General features: G+C 40.2%; 3 protein-coding genes across 3 annotated transcripts in view; 1 reads left to right on the top strand and 2 right to left on the bottom strand.

Annotated features, from left to right (window-relative positions):
• Positions 1-162: 162 nt before the first annotated feature.
• On the bottom strand, positions 163-10,952 carry ehhadh (enoyl-CoA, hydratase/3-hydroxyacyl CoA dehydrogenase). The gene is made up of 7 exons (XM_033986958.2): positions 10,764-10,952; positions 10,051-10,154; positions 8,883-9,052; positions 7,200-7,311; positions 5,369-5,473; positions 1,955-2,296; positions 163-1,614 (listed from the first exon to the last, which is right to left on the bottom strand). Exons 1-7 carry the CDS (start codon positions 10,835-10,837, stop codon positions 374-376), a joined length of 2,148 nt encoding a protein of 715 aa, XP_033842849.1. The 5' UTR covers positions 10,838-10,952; the 3' UTR covers positions 163-373.
• A 459-nt stretch (positions 10,953-11,411) lies between these two features.
• On the top strand, positions 11,412-15,613 carry tmem41aa (transmembrane protein 41aa). The gene is made up of 5 exons (XM_033987219.2): positions 11,412-11,645; positions 12,224-12,374; positions 12,759-12,920; positions 13,534-13,672; positions 14,079-15,613. The coding sequence occupies exons 1-5, from the start codon at positions 11,479-11,481 to the stop codon at positions 14,294-14,296; spliced, it is 837 nt and encodes a 278-aa protein (XP_033843110.1). The 5' UTR covers positions 11,412-11,478; the 3' UTR covers positions 14,297-15,613.
• The window catches only part of igf2bp2a (insulin-like growth factor 2 mRNA binding protein 2a), a 68,288-nt gene continuing 63,646 nt past the window's right edge, over positions 15,609-20,250 (bottom strand). Inside the window, exon 16 of the mRNA XM_033987215.2 lies at positions 15,609-20,068. Within this exon, the coding sequence (XP_033843106.1) occupies positions 19,970-20,068 (99 nt within the window). The 3' untranslated portion in view covers positions 15,609-19,969. The remainder of the gene's footprint in view (positions 20,069-20,250) is intronic.

Consider the following 20,250-nt stretch of genomic DNA (forward strand, 5'->3'; position numbering starts at 1 on the left):
GCTGTCTTCTCTTCATGCCAGACTCCAGCTGTACGCAGACAAAAGCAAAGCAGCGTTACATGAAGACACATTCTCTTAGAGACCGTTTTCATGCTAGAGATGGACTAACATCACATGAGAATTAGTATTTAAAGGTAGAGAAGAAAACACAAAATCGTATTTATGCATTTACATTTTATTTATTAGATTTTACTCAGAAAAATATATATTGTATTCATACACATTAATTTACATATTAACATTAATAATACATAGGAGATCTTAGGCTATTGAGTTAATTTCATAATGATGCAACATTTGCATTGCATTATATGTTGATTCATACAGTGAAGTTATAGAATCAATCGTTATAAACATCAGCAGAGGATGTGTGTTAAAGCGAACTGTGTGGCATCCTGATGATCTCTCTCCACCTCTGGATGCGTGGGCTGCCGCTGGACACCAGCCTCCTCAGCAGACTGCTGGGACGGAGATGAGGTATATCCGGGTGCAGCTGCTGGTAGTGCTCCAGTCTCTGTAGGACTTGGGCTAGTCCCACCTGACTGGCATAGAACATGGGCCCCCCGCGGTGTCGAGGGAAACCGTAGCCAAACACATAGATCATGTCGATGTCCTCTGGTCCTGCTGCAATGCCCTCCTGGAGGATGTTGAAGCCCTCATTGATGAGAGCATACAGGCAGCGCTCCAGCACCTCCTGGGAGTCGATGCGGCGGGACACCAGCCCCTGGCGAGCTCTGTACTCCTCCAGGAAACTCTGCAGCCAGGGGTCAGGTTGGGCCTCTCTGCTGCCAGCTGAATCATATAGGTACCAGCCTCTGCCTGTCTTCTGCCCAAAGCGGCCCTGCTCACACAACAGGTCCCCCAGAGGGCTGTATCTACGCCCCTGACGCACCCTGCTCATCTGCCCTGGCTCCACCAGACCTCTGGCCTTACGTACCTTCCAGCCCACGTCCAAACCTGACAGGTCGGACATCCTGAACACCCCCATGGGGAAACCAAACTCCTCCAGGGCACGGTCCACAATCTCAGGGCTGGCCCCTTCCTCCACAAGAAATGAGGCCTCTTCCACATAAGGCATCAGCATGCGATTTCCCACAAAGCCTGAGCAGTTGCCCACTGCCACACTGACTTTGCCCATCCTCTTCCCCAGCTCCATAGCAGTGGCCACAGCCTGAGGGGCAGACCGTGGCCCATACACCACCTCCAGCAGCTTCATGACATGTGCCGGGGCAAAGAAATGCATGCCCACTACAAGCTGAGGACTGTGGGTCTGAGAGGCCAGGTGGTCTATGTCTAGACTCGAGGTGTTACTGCAGAGCAGCGTGTCTGCTTTGCACAAAGCGGAGAGCTGCTTAAAGAGCTTCTCCTTCAGAGCCATGTCCTCAAACACAGCCTCAATCACAAGCTCCACGTCTGCCACAGCCTCCAGCTCCACACTGTACCGGATCTGATCCCCCACCAAAGACACTCCTCGCCTCCGAGCCGTCCTTTCCAACATGCCCGACACTGCGTGCTGCGCTGCCATCATCTGCTGCTGCTGTGTCTCCACAGCAACCACAGACAGTCCTGCCAAAGCCAGGGCCACAGTGATACCCCTGCCCATAGTGCCCAGACCTTCAGGGACAAAAACAACACACATAAATAAGAGAAAAGTAAATAGCATCATTAAATTAATATTCAACAATATGGAATACTGTCGAGAGAAAGCCTTCATTTTGGTCACACTTTATTATTAAATATACCATATATCAACAAAACTGAGTAGTTTTTAAACAAATGCACAAAGTTGGCTTCTGCACACCTGAGCTCCTCATCTCCACACTGTCACACACCCAGTCGCTGCAGGGAGGGGCTCAGCTGACAGCATGAAGGCTTACTTTCCACAGACAATGTCACAGATAAAATAACTCAACACACTCGTATGTGTTATATTTAAACTACTTCAAGGTCTTACCAATGACGCCGACCTTTGTGACAGGTTTAGGCTTGCTGGTGTCCCAGCGACTGCCACTGGGGCTGCTCCACTTGCTCACCACCCTCTGAGAGAAGAAGCAGTATTGCAGGGCGCGGGCCTGTCCTGATCCAAACAGAGTCGCCATGAGCTCTTGCTCCCTCTGCATGCCCTGAGTGAAGGGCAGTGTGGCTGCTGCCTGCACAGCCTGGACACATGCCACTGGAGCAATGGCCCCATGGGCACTCTTCTTGACCCTCTGCATCACCCCTTCAAAAAAGGCATCAATATCAGCAGGGCAGGGGCACGGCAAGGTACTTATTCGGCGAGACTCCAGTGATTGTCCTGAAAAACAAAACAATATCAACCATCAATTCAGATTAAATGTGCAAAAACACATACTTGTCCAAAGACATGTTTGTCCACACAAACTGGCATCATTTGATCTAGGATGTTTTTTAGGTAAAAAACTATTCTCCACTTTCCATTTTGGCTGTGGTTTAGGTAATTTTCTTCGATTTGTCAGCCTGCAGTCAGTAGTATAATTGCTTATCCAGCGCACTTATCCACTCAATCACCAGATACCCTTGTAGCTCCTGAAAGCACAGTGATTTGACAGACCATTTCCCAGATAATCAGGGCGACTCTGCTACAGCTGTGTTACAGTTCACCTTGAATTACACCTCAAATAAAGAACCAGGAACAGGGAGTTGAGCTATTTAGTTCCTCTATTCTAGCCATTTTTGTGTCTGGTGCCAACAACAGGATTTAATAATAACTAATTTTGGTTTAAAAAATAAGAACTATTCACCTGTAAAGCTTTACACAATTCTGTTTTTGTGTAATAAGGCATACTTGGGAACATCCCTACAGCAGCACACACTTCCCATGTTTGCCCATGTTCCATTTGTGACTCTGATCACAGCTTAGATCTTAATTTCTATTCCTGTACCCTGTGATATGATTACATGAGACAGTAGTTACAATCCTTCACAGTTCCACTGAATTACACTCAGCTGTGTCTGGGCCAAAAGTGGGTCATCATAAGAGCTCAGAGGAACCCAGTCTGATGCAAGTTCTTCATATTTTAACATACTCATTTAGAAGAATCTAACCACAAGAAGAGACCATAAAAGTCATAAATTCATAGTCCAGTAAAAAATCATTCTTCATAGACATTTTGGTGCTATAGAGTAGTGCATTTTACCCTGGGCATTATTACATGCTTAATCTGTAAATGGCAGAGCTATGTCAGTGGATTTGTTGTGTCGCATGTAGCCAGCCTGGTCGCTCTGACAGATGTAGTCGGCAGATGTTGCAACCACTGGGCTAAAAAGTTAATCTCGTGACCAATGTGTGGAAGTGAACACACGTGCACCAATGACAGCCCTTTCCCAAACCACTGTGCCAACTTTCTAGCATTTTAAATCTATAGATCAACAGATGTAATCCATGGTATATATTTCAGTATCGCAGACATAGTGTCACACATAAATTTAGCCACTCGCTCCCTGTCCTCGTTTGACTGCGGGCACTAATCATCTTATGACCGGGGCGTATCACTCAAAATCTCCGGCAGATTGTCCTCCGATCTCCACAAAGCTCCATCTTGTATGCAGTGGGCTTCTCTGTCTGACTCGGCCTAAACCAGGGCCAAACTAATGATCCTTACTCACCCACTCAAAGGCATCTCGTGTTGTTAAATAAATATTCACTGTACAAAAATGAACCGAAGTGAAATGAAGTTTACATAGTCTACTTTTTTCTGCAGTAAATTGATTTTTATTAATGATAAATAAAATGGCCAACCTTTAATAGACAACCATTACTTAAAGTGCCATTTCTGAGAGGATATTATGTGTGTTGATTAATTTTGTATTGTAACTTTGAGTAGCATTGTGTCTTTTTATATATGAAATTGAAAACACAGGTTGAATTATCTGACATGAAGCCAACAAAATCATTGGCTTGGAAAGGGCATCTGGCTTAAACCATGATTCACATGCTCTTGACATTTCCTACAACCATGTCTGAATCCAAAATTAGGTCATTTCTCAACAGCAGACGTTCCGTAGATGAAAAGTTAATATTCTCAGTGGACCAAGCATTTAAAAGAAGACTGAAGTGGGTCAGTGTTTTAAATGTTGAGCACTGAAAGTAATATCTTGTCAGTGTAAGCGTTACAATTATGGCAATGCCCAAGTTTGATTCTTTAAAAGGTGGACAATGAAGCTTCTCAGGTACAGGTAATTTTGAGTGATAAAACATTGTAATTGACGAATGATGTGTAAGTTTAATGTCATGCTGTGGAACATTGCAGGCAAAGCACTAACATGGAAGCAAGCAGGTGGCAAACCCGCCTGCTTATTACAAAGTTTACCTTTAAGATTAAAACTCTAGTATATAGACTAAAATTAAAATTACAAAAATATCTACCAGACCACTGATCATGTTATATAAGAACTAAAGCATTTGTGGGTTTTTTAATTATTTTATCTGCCCTACTTCTACAAGAAAGCAGGGGTGGGACTTGTAGATTTGAAAAAGAATATCACCCCAATGCCAAAAATGTACCCCTCCTTCAATGGGCTTCAGATATAGAAGAAGAAAATACTATCAGATCTTTGCTTAAAAGACTTAATTCAAGTATCTCTCCGTTCAAGTCTGACAGTCCCCGATGATTGAAGATGGAACTCAGTGGTACAAGTGGTTTTCACAGAATCAAGCACCATTCTCAAGTGCTTAACACTTCATTTTACTAAAAAAAAAACAACTACAAAGAATAATAACAAATCCCTCACCACATATTTGCACCACACCATCATTGTAGCATTTGTAGTTTGTGTGAGAACTGTGCTTTGACACATTTAAAGTGCTTGTGTGTTAAATATTGATCAATTTGAAAACATATTCTAGTTTTCACAGCAGCAAGCCTGTCAGTTGATTCTGTTATTGTGTATGTGAAAGGAGAACTCTTTGTACAGTCTGAGCAGTTATTGTTACTCACTGCAGGGACACGGCACACTTAAACGTTCCATTGAGCGTAGATTAGCCTGATTTGTGAATGCAATGCGGTCCTCCTATGCAACTAGCAAGAGTCCATTATTAATATTCCAGGAAAGTTTGTCCCTTTTTGCCCTCTTTAATAATAGAGCAAAAGCGGTGAAGACATCAGAGCACATCTGACAGAGGCATGCAACATTTATGGCTGGAGGGGTGGAGGATGCGCCTGTCATGCGCTAAGCTGCCTTTAACTTCCTCCACCTATACCTCCACACTTCTTGATGTTGGACTAGCTTGAAAGACGGCTCCTGGAGGGATACCGCAAACTTTTACTCAGTTTGATTTGAAAGCAGGGAGAGTGCTTTTTATTTTGCTTTTTAGAGTTGTGTATGCATGATTTATCTGTTGCCTTACCAACAATACTCAACGCGAACTTGACTGCAGCTTCCACAGTGTTTTGGTCGGTAACCTGGTCCACTATCCCGAGCTTCAAGGCTTCCGCTCCAGTCAAATGACGGCCTAGAGAACACATTAAAGACATATGATGACATATGAGAGAATTTAGAATAGGAACACATGATCTTTCATTAAATGATTAAATGAGCCCTATTGTGATTAATATTTCAAGTGTGTAATATCATAAGGTTCTTTATATGATGAAATCAACTCTGAACTCTCCATCAGAAAAAGTACATTTTGGAGTGTGACAGTAAACAGTGACCTCTGCTGGCCAAACAGAAATGTAACTATAATTGAACTGAATGTAATAAAACATAAACTGTTCTGTATTGATGAAATATATAACATTTTGTAATTTCTTATGCTGTTTTCTTAAAAGGTTGTTGAAAAGTAAGCAAGAAAACATTTTTGCTTTTACAGCCTGCTTGAAATGTGTTGTAGATTTGGAGTGGCTCAAATGTCGTCCTCCATGTCCTCCATTGTAATGCACCAGGCCTTGAGCAGAAGGTGTTTCCAGAAGCTGCAGTGCAGCTTTGATTAAGCCTGTATTTCTTCATTCACTTGGTCTGGGACACAGAGAGGGTTTGACTTGGACTCCAGCAGATGCAGTTGTGATTTTGCTGTGACTCTCTCCTCCTCTTCACCTACCAAGTCTTGTGCTCTTGTGCTTTTCAGCACAATTTAACCAGAAAGGACTGACTACAACAGGGGAGAAGATTTGTGCTTTGAAACAAGTCTCTCACAAAAAAATTGCAGTCACAAGCTAGCTAGCATTAGCCAACAGTTTTTCACGTAGTCACTCTCAACTTTGTGGTTGAAAATCAGACACCTAGATGGGTCCATTATCACAAGCTCCTGAAAATGTGTTGTTTAAATCCATTTTGCATTTTTTTCCTTAAGTTTTCGGACTTAAAACTTTTTTGACAGTGTTTGACAGAGTATTCCTATAGTGGAATGTTCAACAGTTGCCACAGTGACACATGAAGAACACCCCCAGCATGATGTCATTGTAAAATGAAGTCAATTTCAGTCTTCAGTTTCATAATAAATCATAAAAACATCATCCAGCAGGTTGTAGGAATGGCATGCATCAGTATCTATCCTCTCCATGGTGTTTGCTGGTGTCCACTTGGTTTTGGGGAAGTAGAACAAAGTCTACAGGTCATTTGCTCTGTGGCTCCCTTCTCCAAGTGATCAACCCTAAATGACTAGAAATGCTGACATGTTAAAGATGGTATCATCAGAATAAGAACATATTCTACAGTGACCACCATGGAACAGCCAATAGAAAATATATTAGCTAAGCATGAAGCACAGCTGGAATGTATTAACAGTAAATTGCACAGAATAAATATTAAAATCTGAATTAGTGTGAGAAAACTATGTGTATCAAACCCTGTTTTGACTTTTGGTTGGATGTACTCTTTCTACAAATATAATATTTAATTCAATTTTTTTGTAACTACCTGTTTTAATTGAATTTAAAGATTGATGTCATCCAAAAGATCATATTTTCACTTATTGGCTAATTCATTAGTCTGTTAGAAAGATTATTCAAACCTAAAAGTCCACATGATTTACATGCCTCTACTACATTTCATAGATATTTTATGTTTAAGAATTCTGAAACAGAGCCCAGCCTCCTCAAATGTCTAATAATAATAAATACAGTCACTGTGTGTAAAACAACAAAAAAAGACTCTCTAAACTCACATCCACATTTGAAAGTCTGTCAGTCTTTAGTGAGGTGACTAACAGCTTGAGAAGGTCAGGCTGCCTGTGTTACCTGTGGTGATGAGGTCTAGGGCAGCTGGGACTCCGATCAGCCTTGGCAAGCGCTGCGTCCCCCCTGCAGCTGGCAGCAGACCCAGGCTCACCTCTGGAAGACCTAGCCTAGCCTGCAAACACATAATGCACAAGTCCAGATGAACGGAGTACTGACAGCTGGGGTCAACACTATAAAGCACTAATCTATAACTGATAAGCACTGATCTACAAACTATACTCAGGCATGTTGACTAACAATCAAGATTAGAATGATTGACAATGGTGATTTTAATTCTGTTTGAACACAGAAATTGTTACAAAAATACTGTCAGCTTTGCAAAATAAACTGCTAAATAAACTTGAAAATGTTTAGTGGAAAATATAGCCTACCCTACTGTTTAAAAGTCCTGTTGTGGAATTTTTTTATATCTTGATGAATAATCCATTTGCAAAGTCTGGCGAGTTATGAAATAAAAAAAAATGTTATTCTTAGTTAGGACAGATATGGACAGGACAGGGCCCAGGCCTGCCCTGGCCACAGACCAGCAGAGTGTCTCTCCCATCTGCTCTGAGTATTTATATTAGAATGACAAAGCTACAAAAAAATCAAAGCAGAGTGACTTTTGTTTCACACTCATGAGTTAATCAGCCACACAAAGACATAGGATAAGATTATTTTCTTCACAAAATGTTACACATACATTTTCATCACAGTCCTATATTACACAAAATTGACACTTGTGAGCTTTAAGTTAGGATGTCTCATCAAAAACATATCCGGAGTTGTGTTTTGATTCATTCAAACATGTTTGAGTAATTTTGCATTACTCTGTTACAGTTCAAAATGCTCTGTTCCACTTCATGATGTCATGAAGCAGTATTTTTTTTAAAGTTTTTAAGGGTTTGTGTAAGCATATGTGAATGAAATAAAACACAACTCCATCTATGTTTTTGATGAGGAAAAAAACATTATAACATAGATCAGAAAAGTATGTAATATGAGCCCTCTTGTTTGTGATCTAACCAGTCAGTGTTGCTACAATATTTCATACGTTATGTATTCAACATTGGTTATAACCTTAATTGTTGTGTACTACGTTTTGTCGTCTCAAGCTTGTCTTGATGTTCCCCTCTAATTTTAAGAAAACTTTAGATATTTTTAATAGTTTTTGACATCCTCATAACATTCAGTATTTCAAAGGATATGCAAAAAAAAAAACCCCGCAGATATACAGGGATTGGGCAAAGTGACTATTGTTTGACTAGGGAAACTGCCAAGAAGGTTCAATATTCATGTTTTCTGTAGTCTATTTTTAAGGAGAATATTTGCTTTATTTTTGAGTGCTGATGTGTCTATGTGTGTATGATGCTGTGATCTGGTGTTGTATATTTCAAGCATGTGGTGCTGTGTCCCAAGACAAATTGATCCCAGATACAAATATGTACTAAACTTGTGTTATCTAGAATTGATCCTGAAAAAACTACAGGAATACTAAGTAAAACTATACAACATTAACAAGACAAGTTACATGTAAATGTTTAAGTTATTGTCTAAAAATACTTCAAAAACAATCTTATGTAATTGAACAGACAAACAGTGGAGTGGAAGTAGCGGTATGTGTCTGATTGTGATGCAGCCTGACGTGACATTTTGAGGACACAAATGTGAAGAGACAGAGGCAGATCAGAGGCGTGAACTCACTTTGGACTGTGTGATACGGTAATGACAGGCCAGCGCTAGCTCCAAGCCACCTCCCAAAGCACTGCCTTCGATGGCGGCTACAACCGGTTTGTCTGCAGCCTCTATGGTATTGAAGATCGGCACCAAAGGAGGCCCCGACATGTGACCGCCAAACTCCTTGATATCTGCTCCTGTTACATAGATTGACCCTATTTTTGTCATTGTTTATTAAAGAGATTAAATATTTGATGACATTTCTATTGTTTCATTTTCAATATCTCAAAAAGTTTACATTTGTGGTGAGACAGCACAGTAAAATGTGATAAGAGGTTGGAACAAGCAGTGTGACTATGATAACAACAGATGAATGTATTTGGCAGCCCTTTATCAAGAAAAAGACTAACCATGTTTGCAGGTGGGTGATATTGATGAAGAATTATCCTGATGGCTATAATTGGATGACATTATTGCAAAATTGAAATGTGCTTTAATGCACCTGTAAAAAAAATTACTGCATTATAAAATTAACCCAAAAGTGCTGAATTATCACTTGATTCTGTTATTTGAAAGATTACACTGAACACGTGTTTTAACATTTTTAATCTGCTCATTGCCCAGCCTTTTTAAGTAGATATTTTAGATGACATATTCAATATTGAAATTGTGCACATCTCCTAAATACACCTCAACTTCATACTGATTTAGGATAAATCATATATCATGAGCATAATGTCAGATATGTCCTGTTGATTAATTAACATACAGTTACCACAATTTCACTTTTAGTCATTATACTGCCTGTTATGGACTAGTCCGTTAGTTTTTGGCCTTGCCTCCAATTGTCAGATCCACCCACCGGCTGAGCCGCACCTGGAGAGACTCAGCAATCAGTGCAGGATATAATGGCCCGGAGCTGCGCACTCCACCAGCGACCAGTGGGTCCTCCGCTGCAGCATTTTCTAATTATTTTTTGTATTTTATTTTTGTATTATCTAGTTGTTTAAGTTGTATACACGTTTTGGGCACTTTTTGTAAGAATAAATTTACTTTGATTGTTTAGACCACGTCTCCACGCTCTCACTTTTGTTCTACGCCCGGTTTTAACATCAGCTCGTTGCGTGCCACTACCCCTGGACCAACTGGCACGTAACACATATTATAAAGTGCTACCAATTCAACTTGTGCCCACCTCCACAAAAGACTCCATTCTGCCCACAGATGACCACACTCTTCACCTGAGGGTCACTCACAGCTCTTCGCACAGTGTCTACAATGCCCTGTCTGACCGCAGCACTGTTTCAAAAAACAAAGACATGAATGAACAATAAACTGTGCCAGTATCAAGCCTGCAAAACAATGTAAACAGTTTGTCAGAAAAGATCTCTTTAATTTGTTTTATTGCTTTTCTCTAAATGGTTTTATTTACTTTGTATTATTATTTTATTATGTCTATTTTTGTTTTCTATTAATTGTGGTTATAATTAGTTTTGTTGTTTTTTTGTTTTGTTTTGTTTTTTAATAATAATGAACAATATTGTGAACTACTGCACAGCACTTTGGAAACTGTTCACTGTTCAACCTGCTACATCAATAAACTGGATTTCAGTTTTGAACAAAGCTTGTGACTAATATGAGATGAATGCAGTTTAATTTTGCATATGTAGATGTGAAAGGTCGCCATGTGCAACTGCTACTCTATAAAATGCTCAAATTGTACTGCAGGAAGGATGTTCTATTGTTTTAGCAGGAAAAATAACTCCACCAATCCAAGGAAATGGCTAGTTGATTTAATAGGTGACCAGGGAGGTTAGGCAAGAATATTGGCACGTATCCACATTCTTTAAAAATACTCTTATTTACAGTGTATTTGCAGTGCAATTTACACTAATTTGTTTTGCTCACCTGAGTGCGTTGACAGGAGGATTTAGGAGAGAAATCAAGCCAACAGAGCCCGAGACACGAGTCAACGCTGCCATGTCGATGACAAAGCTCTGGTCACTGTGGCTTTAGCTAAAGAAATGGACTTTGTAACTAAAGTTTGTGCATCGCGCATTACTGGGTAAACACTGGGTAAAGTGTCTTCTTCGCACTAGCCAGATTGGAAGTGTGGAGCCTTAGTGCCCCCTACTGCACGATATTTGAGGTTGCTTCCATTGTTTCTGAAAAATAGTAAGAAGAAAACAAATTTACAAAAGGAAAATTTAGAGCATATTCTTGGTGCAACAGTTACATTTCAAGACAAATAATTAGGAAAAAGAAAATCTGAGATTTGATAACAGGATGTGACAACACTGCAGTTTTCTCCTGCAGATACCCTTCACCAGAGGAGATTCTAGTTGTCATTTTAAACGGTTGATTAGTTATACTTTTAAGTTATAATTACTTTTTTGCTGTTATATATGTAGTATTATCAGACGTTAACACGGTTTCTAATTCATAATTTTAAACAGAGTATATTTTTTGATAAGCTACGTTCGTACACCCACATTTCTAAAAAAGTGTTGGTGATCTCCCTCACGTAAAGACTCTCGTAGTTCCGCCTCCCCCATGTCCGCTCACGCACAGCAGACACAGCAGAGGTGAAGGAGCGCCTGGTTTGGACTGCAGAGCGGAGAATATGCGCTCACTTTTCGGACTTATAGCTGTAGTTTCTACAGCCAGCCTGTATTTGTATTTACTTTCCCAGTATCTCCCCTCTGCACCTCGGCGACGTCCTCCTCCCGCTGCTGAAGTTGAACATGTGGAGACAGAGTCTTTGCAGGAGCCAGCGGACGAGCCGAACAGGTTTGTTGTTGTTAGCTGAAGCTAGGGTTAGCCAAGGGAGATGTGCTTATGGTTTCACATGTTTCACCTCAATTTCGTCTGCAGGGCTGTACCTGGACTGCCCTGATTTTTTGCCGTCTTTGATCAGTAATCCATAAATCAATCCATAAATCAATACCTTGTGTTATTTTAGCAAAACTGAAACAGACTCATTTTTGTTCAGCAGTCTGATATATAAATAGGCCTTCAATCAAATATTTCGAAACAACAATGCTTCAAGTTTAAATGCTGTTAAAGTTTATTTTATTTTCACTGGTATAGTGATATTTAATTTTTGTTTATTTTTCTCTTTATCTTTATCTTTCCTCTGCTGGTCTTCATGTCTGTCACGTAATTATGATGTCAATTATGCAACAAAGGACTGGAACTTGGTATCAACCAATCAGCATTTATAGTAATTACTTTGCACTTAACACAATACATTGTTTTGTGATTTATTTTTATTTTACCCACATGCATTGAAACCAGATGTCCAATCAAACCCTGCAAGGCTGATGATCAGAATAGCTAAGTGCTTAAAATCTGCTTCTTTTCCTTAGATTAAAGTTCCCGTCAGACCTGGAGGAGCTGAGGGAGCTGGCTGAGCTGCTGCAGTTCTATAAGACAGAGCACACTGGATATGTCCTGCTACTGTTCTGCAGCGCATATCTTTACAAACAGTCCTTTGCCATTCCAGGCTCCTCATTCCTGGTGAGCTTAAAATAGGTTAAAAATGTTTTCTTTATTGGTGCTAATATGCAAGTCCAGACTTTACACAACCGCTTCTTCACTGTCATGTGTGAAGTGTTTTATCTTATTTTTAGCTGTTGTATGACATAGAAAAATTTGATTTACTAATAACAACTTCTTTGAACTGTCATTCAGTCTCATCTTGCCCATTTGGACTTTGTCTGCAAGTTGTCAGTGTATGACTCATACTATCTCACACTTATACTGCAACTGTAGATAGTAAGCACCAACTTCTCACTGCATGCAGCTCACAAAGTATATGCAAAGCTGTTATGTCTACTGTGTGGGTTTTCTCATGGCTGAATGTCTCATGTATTGTACTTGCCCTGTCTCATCTCCATACAGAACATTCTGGCGGGGGCTATATTTGGACTCTATGAAGGCCTTTTTCTCGCCTGCCTGCTCACTACAGTGGGCTCCACTCTGTGCTACTTCCTGTCCCAAGCTTTTGGAAAACGTTATATTGTCAGCTTCTTTCCTGACAAAGTCTCCACACTGCAGAAGAAGGTTTGTATCCCATAGTTAAAACAGTTGGTGTTACAAACCATGTAGGGCTGTAGGCATTTAGTCGTTTAGTCGATTAATCAGTTGAAAGTGTCTTAGTTGGCCGCAGAAAGCAGAAAGGAGAAGTGAGTAAGTGAGTTAGCTGAAGATTTGGTATTTTTTTGTATTTTATGTAAAGAGGCAGATTAAAATCATGATTCTCACTCTTAATCTTTTGCCTTTATATAAATGCATTTTTTCCTTCTATGTTTTGCATTAACTCCCCTGCATGTTTAGTCTTGTGAGTGCAGTTTGTGTTAGATACATAGAGACACAATAATTCTGAGAAATTTTTACACTCCCCTTTTTTAGTCGACTAATCAATCGGCAGGACATGTCTTTAGTTGCCCAAAAATGTCTTATGTTGGCTACAGCCCTGCAATGATGTACTGAGACTGCACTGCTTCTCTATTGATAACTGTTTCAAGTTAATGGGTCCTTTCAAAACAACATGTGCAAATAGGTTTCTTGTTACAAATCCTGTCAGACAGACTTGGCTGCTTTTCTCTGCCAATGATGTCAAGGCCGTTTTGTTTGTGTCTATCATCAAGACAAACTGTTCTCTCTCTTTTTTCAGGTGGAGGACAATCAGGATTGCTTGTTCTTCTTCTTACTCTTTCTGAGGTTCTTTCCAATGACGCCCAATTGGTTCTTGAACATGGCTGCTCCCATTGTCAATATCCCTATCACCTTCTTCTTTGGTTCTGTCCTCATTGGTAAGACCACTCACTAAACTATAAAGGGCTTGTAATGCATTGCATCTGCATGTTTGTTACACAATCATCATATTATAGATTGTTTGTATTGCATAACTCCACCCACACACAAGTCCCCTGAGAGGAAAATGTCCTCTGAAAACAGTGCTGCAGCTAGTTTTTCTCTTATTTTGTACCCAATAATACTGTGACCATGCTTAAAAATAATAAGAATAATGACAATTAACTTGTCAACTGGACAGAATATACCACTGTGCTCTTCACATTACTGTCCTCAGCCAATATTATTGGATTAGATTTATTATTAAGAAACTTTGAGAACTTTTTTCATGACAGTGCCCGAAGCATATAAACTTGTCATATATAAGTTATAACATGAGTTATTGACCTCTGCTCTCTTTCCCAGGTCTGCTGCCCTATAACTTCATCTGTGTCCAGACAGGGGTGATGTTGTCCGAGCTGACATCTCTGGATGACTTGTTTTCCTGGGAGTGTCTGCTGCAGCTCTTGGTCATTGCCTGTGTGGCTCTGCTTCCCGGTGCACTCATCCGCCACTTCAGCCAGAGGAGGCTCAAACTAGATGTCCCAGCATGTAATGGGATAGTGGACAAAAAGGTCCAGTGAAAATGTTGTGCTCTGGACTTTTGGACTTGAATGTTTTTAATGTATGTCTCCTGGAAACCTTTGTTATGGGTTTTATTCAACGTTTACATTGAAGCACACAACAGGAAAGAGAAGTGGAGAGGTGAGAGAAGGATTTTGAACTGTATATTTATGCACAAATGTTGGCTCTTCTACAGCCATTATATGCCAAGGAAACTGGATGTGTATACCCATGTGTACAGTAAAATAAGAGAATGTTTGTGGAAATTTTCTACATTACCGAACGTTTGGTATTTTCGTTGAAAGTGTTTTAAAGTGCCTGTCATGCAGCAATGGACTCTTGCCTTCTACCTCAGGCTCAGTTAAGAGGCACTTGTCATAACCCATATTAGAGTTCAGGGGAGGGTGGGGTTATATGAGGTACATGTTAGTTTGGACTGACTATAGCTAAACTGAGAGCCATTATCACTTTTATGTGAAACCAAAACAAATATTTGGACCAAAATTATTTCTGAAAGTATTTGTGCTCGTTCAGAATTGCAGGTGTGAAGATGCAACACATTTTAATTAAACAGTCAAACAGTTAAAAAAAGTTTGTTCTTCAACAAATTGTTCTTGTTGTTGGCTCCACTATCAGTTTCTGTTCCTCCCTTTGACTTTTAAAGACTGACTGGCCAAGTCAGTGATTCCACTACATAGTTTGTTAGGCATGGTAAATTTGTTCTTGTGTTTTTTGCTTTGACAAATAAAAAAAACAACTTATTTGTAAATGACCCACCATTCACTGATTGGAGCCCACTGCTGTATTTGGATACATAATGCCATGTGAGTAATTTGTGACAAAGGCTTTGTGATTCTTGTGGTTGTCTTCATGTCCTACCTGCTGGATTTGTCTTTGAAAAGTCAATATGTTTTTACAGTGGAATTCAATGAGCATTTGAGCCTTTAATTTACTCAAACTTATTAGAAGTGGTTTCTTTTAAGACAAATAGTGTAAAAAGCTATTGCTTATTTAGCTGACATGTTTCGGCGGCAGGACTTTCTAACATGTCGAAACATGTCAGCAAAATAAGTGTAACCTTTTTATTTATATTATTAGAAAATGCAGAGTTTGTTATAAAAAGAAGACAAAATTAATTTTCTAAACATAACTTTAATTATACTCACTTATTTGCAATATTTGTCTATTTTTGGCCTTTACATTTCAGCAGACCCTTGAGTTTTCTGTAATATATTACACATTTGGGCTGTGAAATTTGTGGTATGAAATATCACAAATGGTGTAACACCTTTTGAGGTGAAAATATTGAAATAAAACAGAAAGCCAACGCAATTCTTTCAAATAGTCTTTATTGCTCAGATCCAGGTTGCTCAGCAATACAGTTCACTCACAACTCAAAACAAGAGCGTGGCCATCACCGGAAAGGCATCTATTTACAACAAGACGATCAAACAGATGCGTTTCCGGCAGACCACCACGATTATGTTGAGGCGTTTAGGACCTTGTGACTCAAGGAAAATGTAGGAATTGAGGGCTGTAACCATAGACGCTGTACTCATTTCAGTGATAATACTTCTATGGCAGAGGAAACATAAATGGTGAAATGCAGGTATAAAGATGGATCCATTTGATTGAAAATCTAGTGCTCATGTGCCTACAGTACAGTCTCATGCGATGCGTCGTGTTTCTCCTTACACAGAAAAATAATCCAAAAACACTGCTGCAGCTCTGCATACATCTCACCAAACTTAACCAGTCCTTCAAAACCTACGCTGTACAATTTCCCCTCTTTTCTCTCACGATCAGAACTGGAGACTTCTACTGTTCCACTACTTTGCATCACAAGTCAGTACAGCTTTCCATTCCTATTCCCAAAATCTGCTAGAGTATGTATATATATTTTCAAAACTGCTAGTTGTGGTAGTAGTGACCTAACAGGAATGAATATTCAAAGCAAAGAATCCCGGCTACTTTTATCAGACTATGGTAGATTATTAAATGAAAACCAGATTAATAAAACAAAAAACTAAACTATCCAACCACCGTGCGATATGACTAACAACATCTTTCAGTGATGTGTGAAACTGTGTGGTTTATTCTGGTACCGAATACAATAGCAACACCCCACAAAACTAAAACACCAAGTCCTTGGAAAAACAAAAGGTTATATCATTGACAAAGTTTCGCCTTGATAAATTTGGCTGCTAAACTTATCCAGAAGCACAAGACAAGACTGGGAGATCTGGCTATTCCTCTAGAAGACAAGTTTTAACAAATCCAGTGCGGCTTTAAAGAAACATGCTCTAATATAGCAAAGTCATGCATCGCAGTACAAGCACCTTATACCTACTTTACTGCATGTTAAATGATAGCAATCTGGTTTGGTGAGCTAGTATCAGAATGAGGTACTGTTTCGGCTGAGGAGAGGCCTATTGACGAGGACCTCAGGCATTTTGTGACATTAGACCTTGGTAGTTTTATTTCAGCTTATTTGTGTTCATTTGGGACGAGAAAATAAAACCTCATCTGATGACTACAAAATTTGCCCTTCAAAATAAAAATGAGCACTAACTTTTACTAGGTTATTGGTTTAGTAACTAAGTCAGCGTTGGATTCACAAGAGGTAATTCTCAAATTTACAGCACGATAAGAAAAAAAAAATAGATGTAGGAATCTCCCACATTGCAGAAGTGTTACCTAATGAGAGACGATGGTTATCTGGCTGTGTGGCTATTGTACATGTTTACAGATATACAGTTGTCTTGAACACAGTGACATTGTTAAGAGTCTACATTCTACACAGACGACTGGGTTTTTAAGCTATTTTTGCCAAAGTCTTGTCAGTGTATTTTGCAGCTTCTTCAAAATCAAGCCCAGAGTATGTGGTTCGGTTTTATCAAATAGAGCTGGTAAGTACAGGAAGTTATTAGAAAATAATCACGACATTTGTACTGTTGTTGTAAAAAGTCTTGAAAAACCTGGAGGTACAGTTGGGAAAACAGGAGGTACAGTTGTTAAGTTTTAAATTAAAGGAGAAGTAAGTGACACTTTGACAGGACAATAACAATATGCTTTGCATAAAGATCTTTTGAAACTTTTAGAAACAAAATAGTGCTCTACTAATTTTCTTATCTTCCTATTCACAAACCAAGGTTAGGTTTTGTCAAAAAAAAACTTCACCCAAAACTTGTTTCTCATATTTTTGCTTTTGTTACTTTACCTAACGATCAACCATCACCCTAAAGGTATATGGCTCAGATGTTTTTGTTTTGGACTAACGTCCAGCAAGTACCAGCAGTGACAAAAAGAAAGTATTCTTGTGCTTCAAAACATATTGATCTGATGTGCCTCTCCTGGCCAGACAGGTGCACCACAGCTGAATGTGTCCCGCTCAGTGCTTTACTCTATGGGCTACAGTTTAGGTTTAATGAAAAGAGCTTCTCATGGAACAGATAACACTGGCAAGTCAGTCAAACTCAGTCTCTTCCTTCTCCTTTAACAACAGAGATCTAGGTGAATTCAGTACACAACATCCACTTTCAGAACCATGTGTGACAGGCCTGTACCCCTAAGCCCCTGCTGCAAGCTTGTGTCATACACAGGATGTGTCCAGGCTGACAGTCCAGCACTACCCTTATGAAGGTCACTAGGTGTCTGGACCTGAAGAGTTTGGAGATTACTGTAGATCTTTCTCTTGTTCTTTTTGTTATTTTTTTCATTAAAAAAGAAAAATTAAAAACGCTTCAAATGATTAGTTAACAAGGCATACAAAATGTGGAAAAGGGGAAATGACAGATAGGACTGAGGTACCCTGAAGCCTGAGGTAGATCACAATACTGACATGCGCACTGTTCACGTCGGACCAAAGTTCACACACTGGTCACTTCACTGTTCTCCCATTTTTTCAGATTTTTATATTATTATTTTCATTATTCATAGTCTCGTTTTCAAGAAAATAAACACTTCCCTTCAAAATAATATGGCAGTGTCCCACTGAGGAAAAGAAAAGGACTTTGTTTTCTTTTGTTTCTTATCAATAGCTCTCATCACAAAATAGGAAAAAAATAGATTCATAAATATTACTCTCTCTTTTTTATATATATACACGCACACACATACGTACACACACCGCGCACACGGGGGAAGCTGTGCGTATTGGCAATAACCTGTGTTGGAAGATGAAGCTGATAGTGATGTTTTAAGATGACAAAATAAGGCAACGCGCTTTTCCATATCTCCATAGTAACACACAGAGGGGACACCGCACCTGCCGCTCCAGCAGTGGACCCACCACTGGACACTGCTCCTGCTGCCCCAAGCAGGGGGCCCACCGCTGGACACCACAGGGACCAGAGTCTCTAAAAAAAGGCTGCATATCATACATTCACAGCTGTCATGCCCATTTGAGAAAGCTCCCTGACAAGAGAGGGTTAAAGCCAAACGCTGTGGCCGGGATTGTGTGTGCCACAGGTCATACAGTGCTCCCTCCCAAAAACTACCACCCCCAGAGCTCCCTCCCCCCGCCCCCCTACTGCCACTCCACCGCTCCCTGACCACTGCCTCCTGCCTCCTCTGTGGCCCGTAAGGCTGAGCGCGCCAAGGTGCACATTCAAAGTCACCTGGGAACAAGCAAAGTGCACCGATTCTTTTAAGACGTCTTTTCTTTTACATGATCGTCAAACAAGATGTCCCCCTATGATTCTATATACTTTGGATTTTCATATATTTTGCAGGACGATAAGCATGAATGTAGATACAGTCTCCTGAATAGCATGGGAGGATGACAGGACTGGTGGAAAATAAAATCTCTGCATTAACCTCTGTTGAGCAAAAGTGGCAGTCAGTTTGATGTTATCGAAAGGCTACAGAAAAACAACATGTTAGCAGACAATAAAGAATAATTTTGAAACATAGCAGATGAGAGCGCGCGGTGAGAAATGTGATTTGGAGGATAAATGAACGATGGTAGCATTAGCTGAGTGATGAGGGGACGTTATCTTTTGCGTTGGCACACACACAGGCTTGTTACAAAGACTCAGTCACTAGATTTATACTTCAGGGTTGTCTCAGTTTTCAAAGAGAAACAAGGGAAAAGCTGGCTGTCGCAGCTCAGTCAGTGTCTGAAACAACCAACATGTTCAAAAGGACACCAAGTCCCACTGTCATTTCAATACAAACAACAGTGCAGGCCTAGTGTGTGTCAGTATACTCATCTACTCTGCATTAATACTGCTAAGGAAACTTGAACTTCTCTCCAGCTCCGAGGAGCGAAGGTGTCCATTGTCTTCTGCTCTTTTTCTAAACCAAAACAAATCACAAATATGTTAGTACCAATGCTTTATCTGGATGTTAGGCCTATGTTAATCCAACTGAAGAGATAACGTTATGCTGGGCGACACTATTTCTGTTTTTATGTGAAGACAACAGTTTCCACCTTTTCCACCTGTCTTGTAGATTTTTTTGGTCTTTTTTGTGTTATTTTCGTATCAGTACGGCGTGTCCGACTCTCACAGGGCTGGCAGTGCACACAGTGCCCTCAGCCTTTGGCTCTCACTTGTTTCCCTCCAGAAGTTCTTTGGTTTGATCCCGGTGCTGGTCGGCCCTGCCAGTCCCCTTGGCCGTGGCCCGTGTGGGAGGTCAGTCCGTGGGAGGGCTACATTCAATGGCTGGTGCCTGCTGGAGCCGGGTGGGGGTCACTTGGCGTGGTGCGGTGACACTGTGCCGCTTGACTGGTGCTTCTGCTCCTGTTGTTTGACCTGCTGAACGATCTCCCGAATCTTCCTCTGAGCAGTCTGAGAAAAAGCACAAAGTCACTAATATTATTCTGAGAGCATTCCACTTGTATTTGTCTAGAATACTGCTGAGTTTAGGTGGCAACATTCTTTCATGAGTTTTGGCTTCATGTTATGCAACATTTTCAGGACTTTTTCTCGATATAAGATATATAATATTTTGTTTTAAATTGTTAATCATA

The sequence above is a fragment of the Periophthalmus magnuspinnatus genome, chromosome 21 (assembly GCF_009829125.3).
Source record: "Periophthalmus magnuspinnatus isolate fPerMag1 chromosome 21, fPerMag1.2.pri, whole genome shotgun sequence".
NCBI classification, from domain to species: Eukaryota; Metazoa; Chordata; class Actinopteri; order Gobiiformes; family Gobiidae; genus Periophthalmus; species Periophthalmus magnuspinnatus.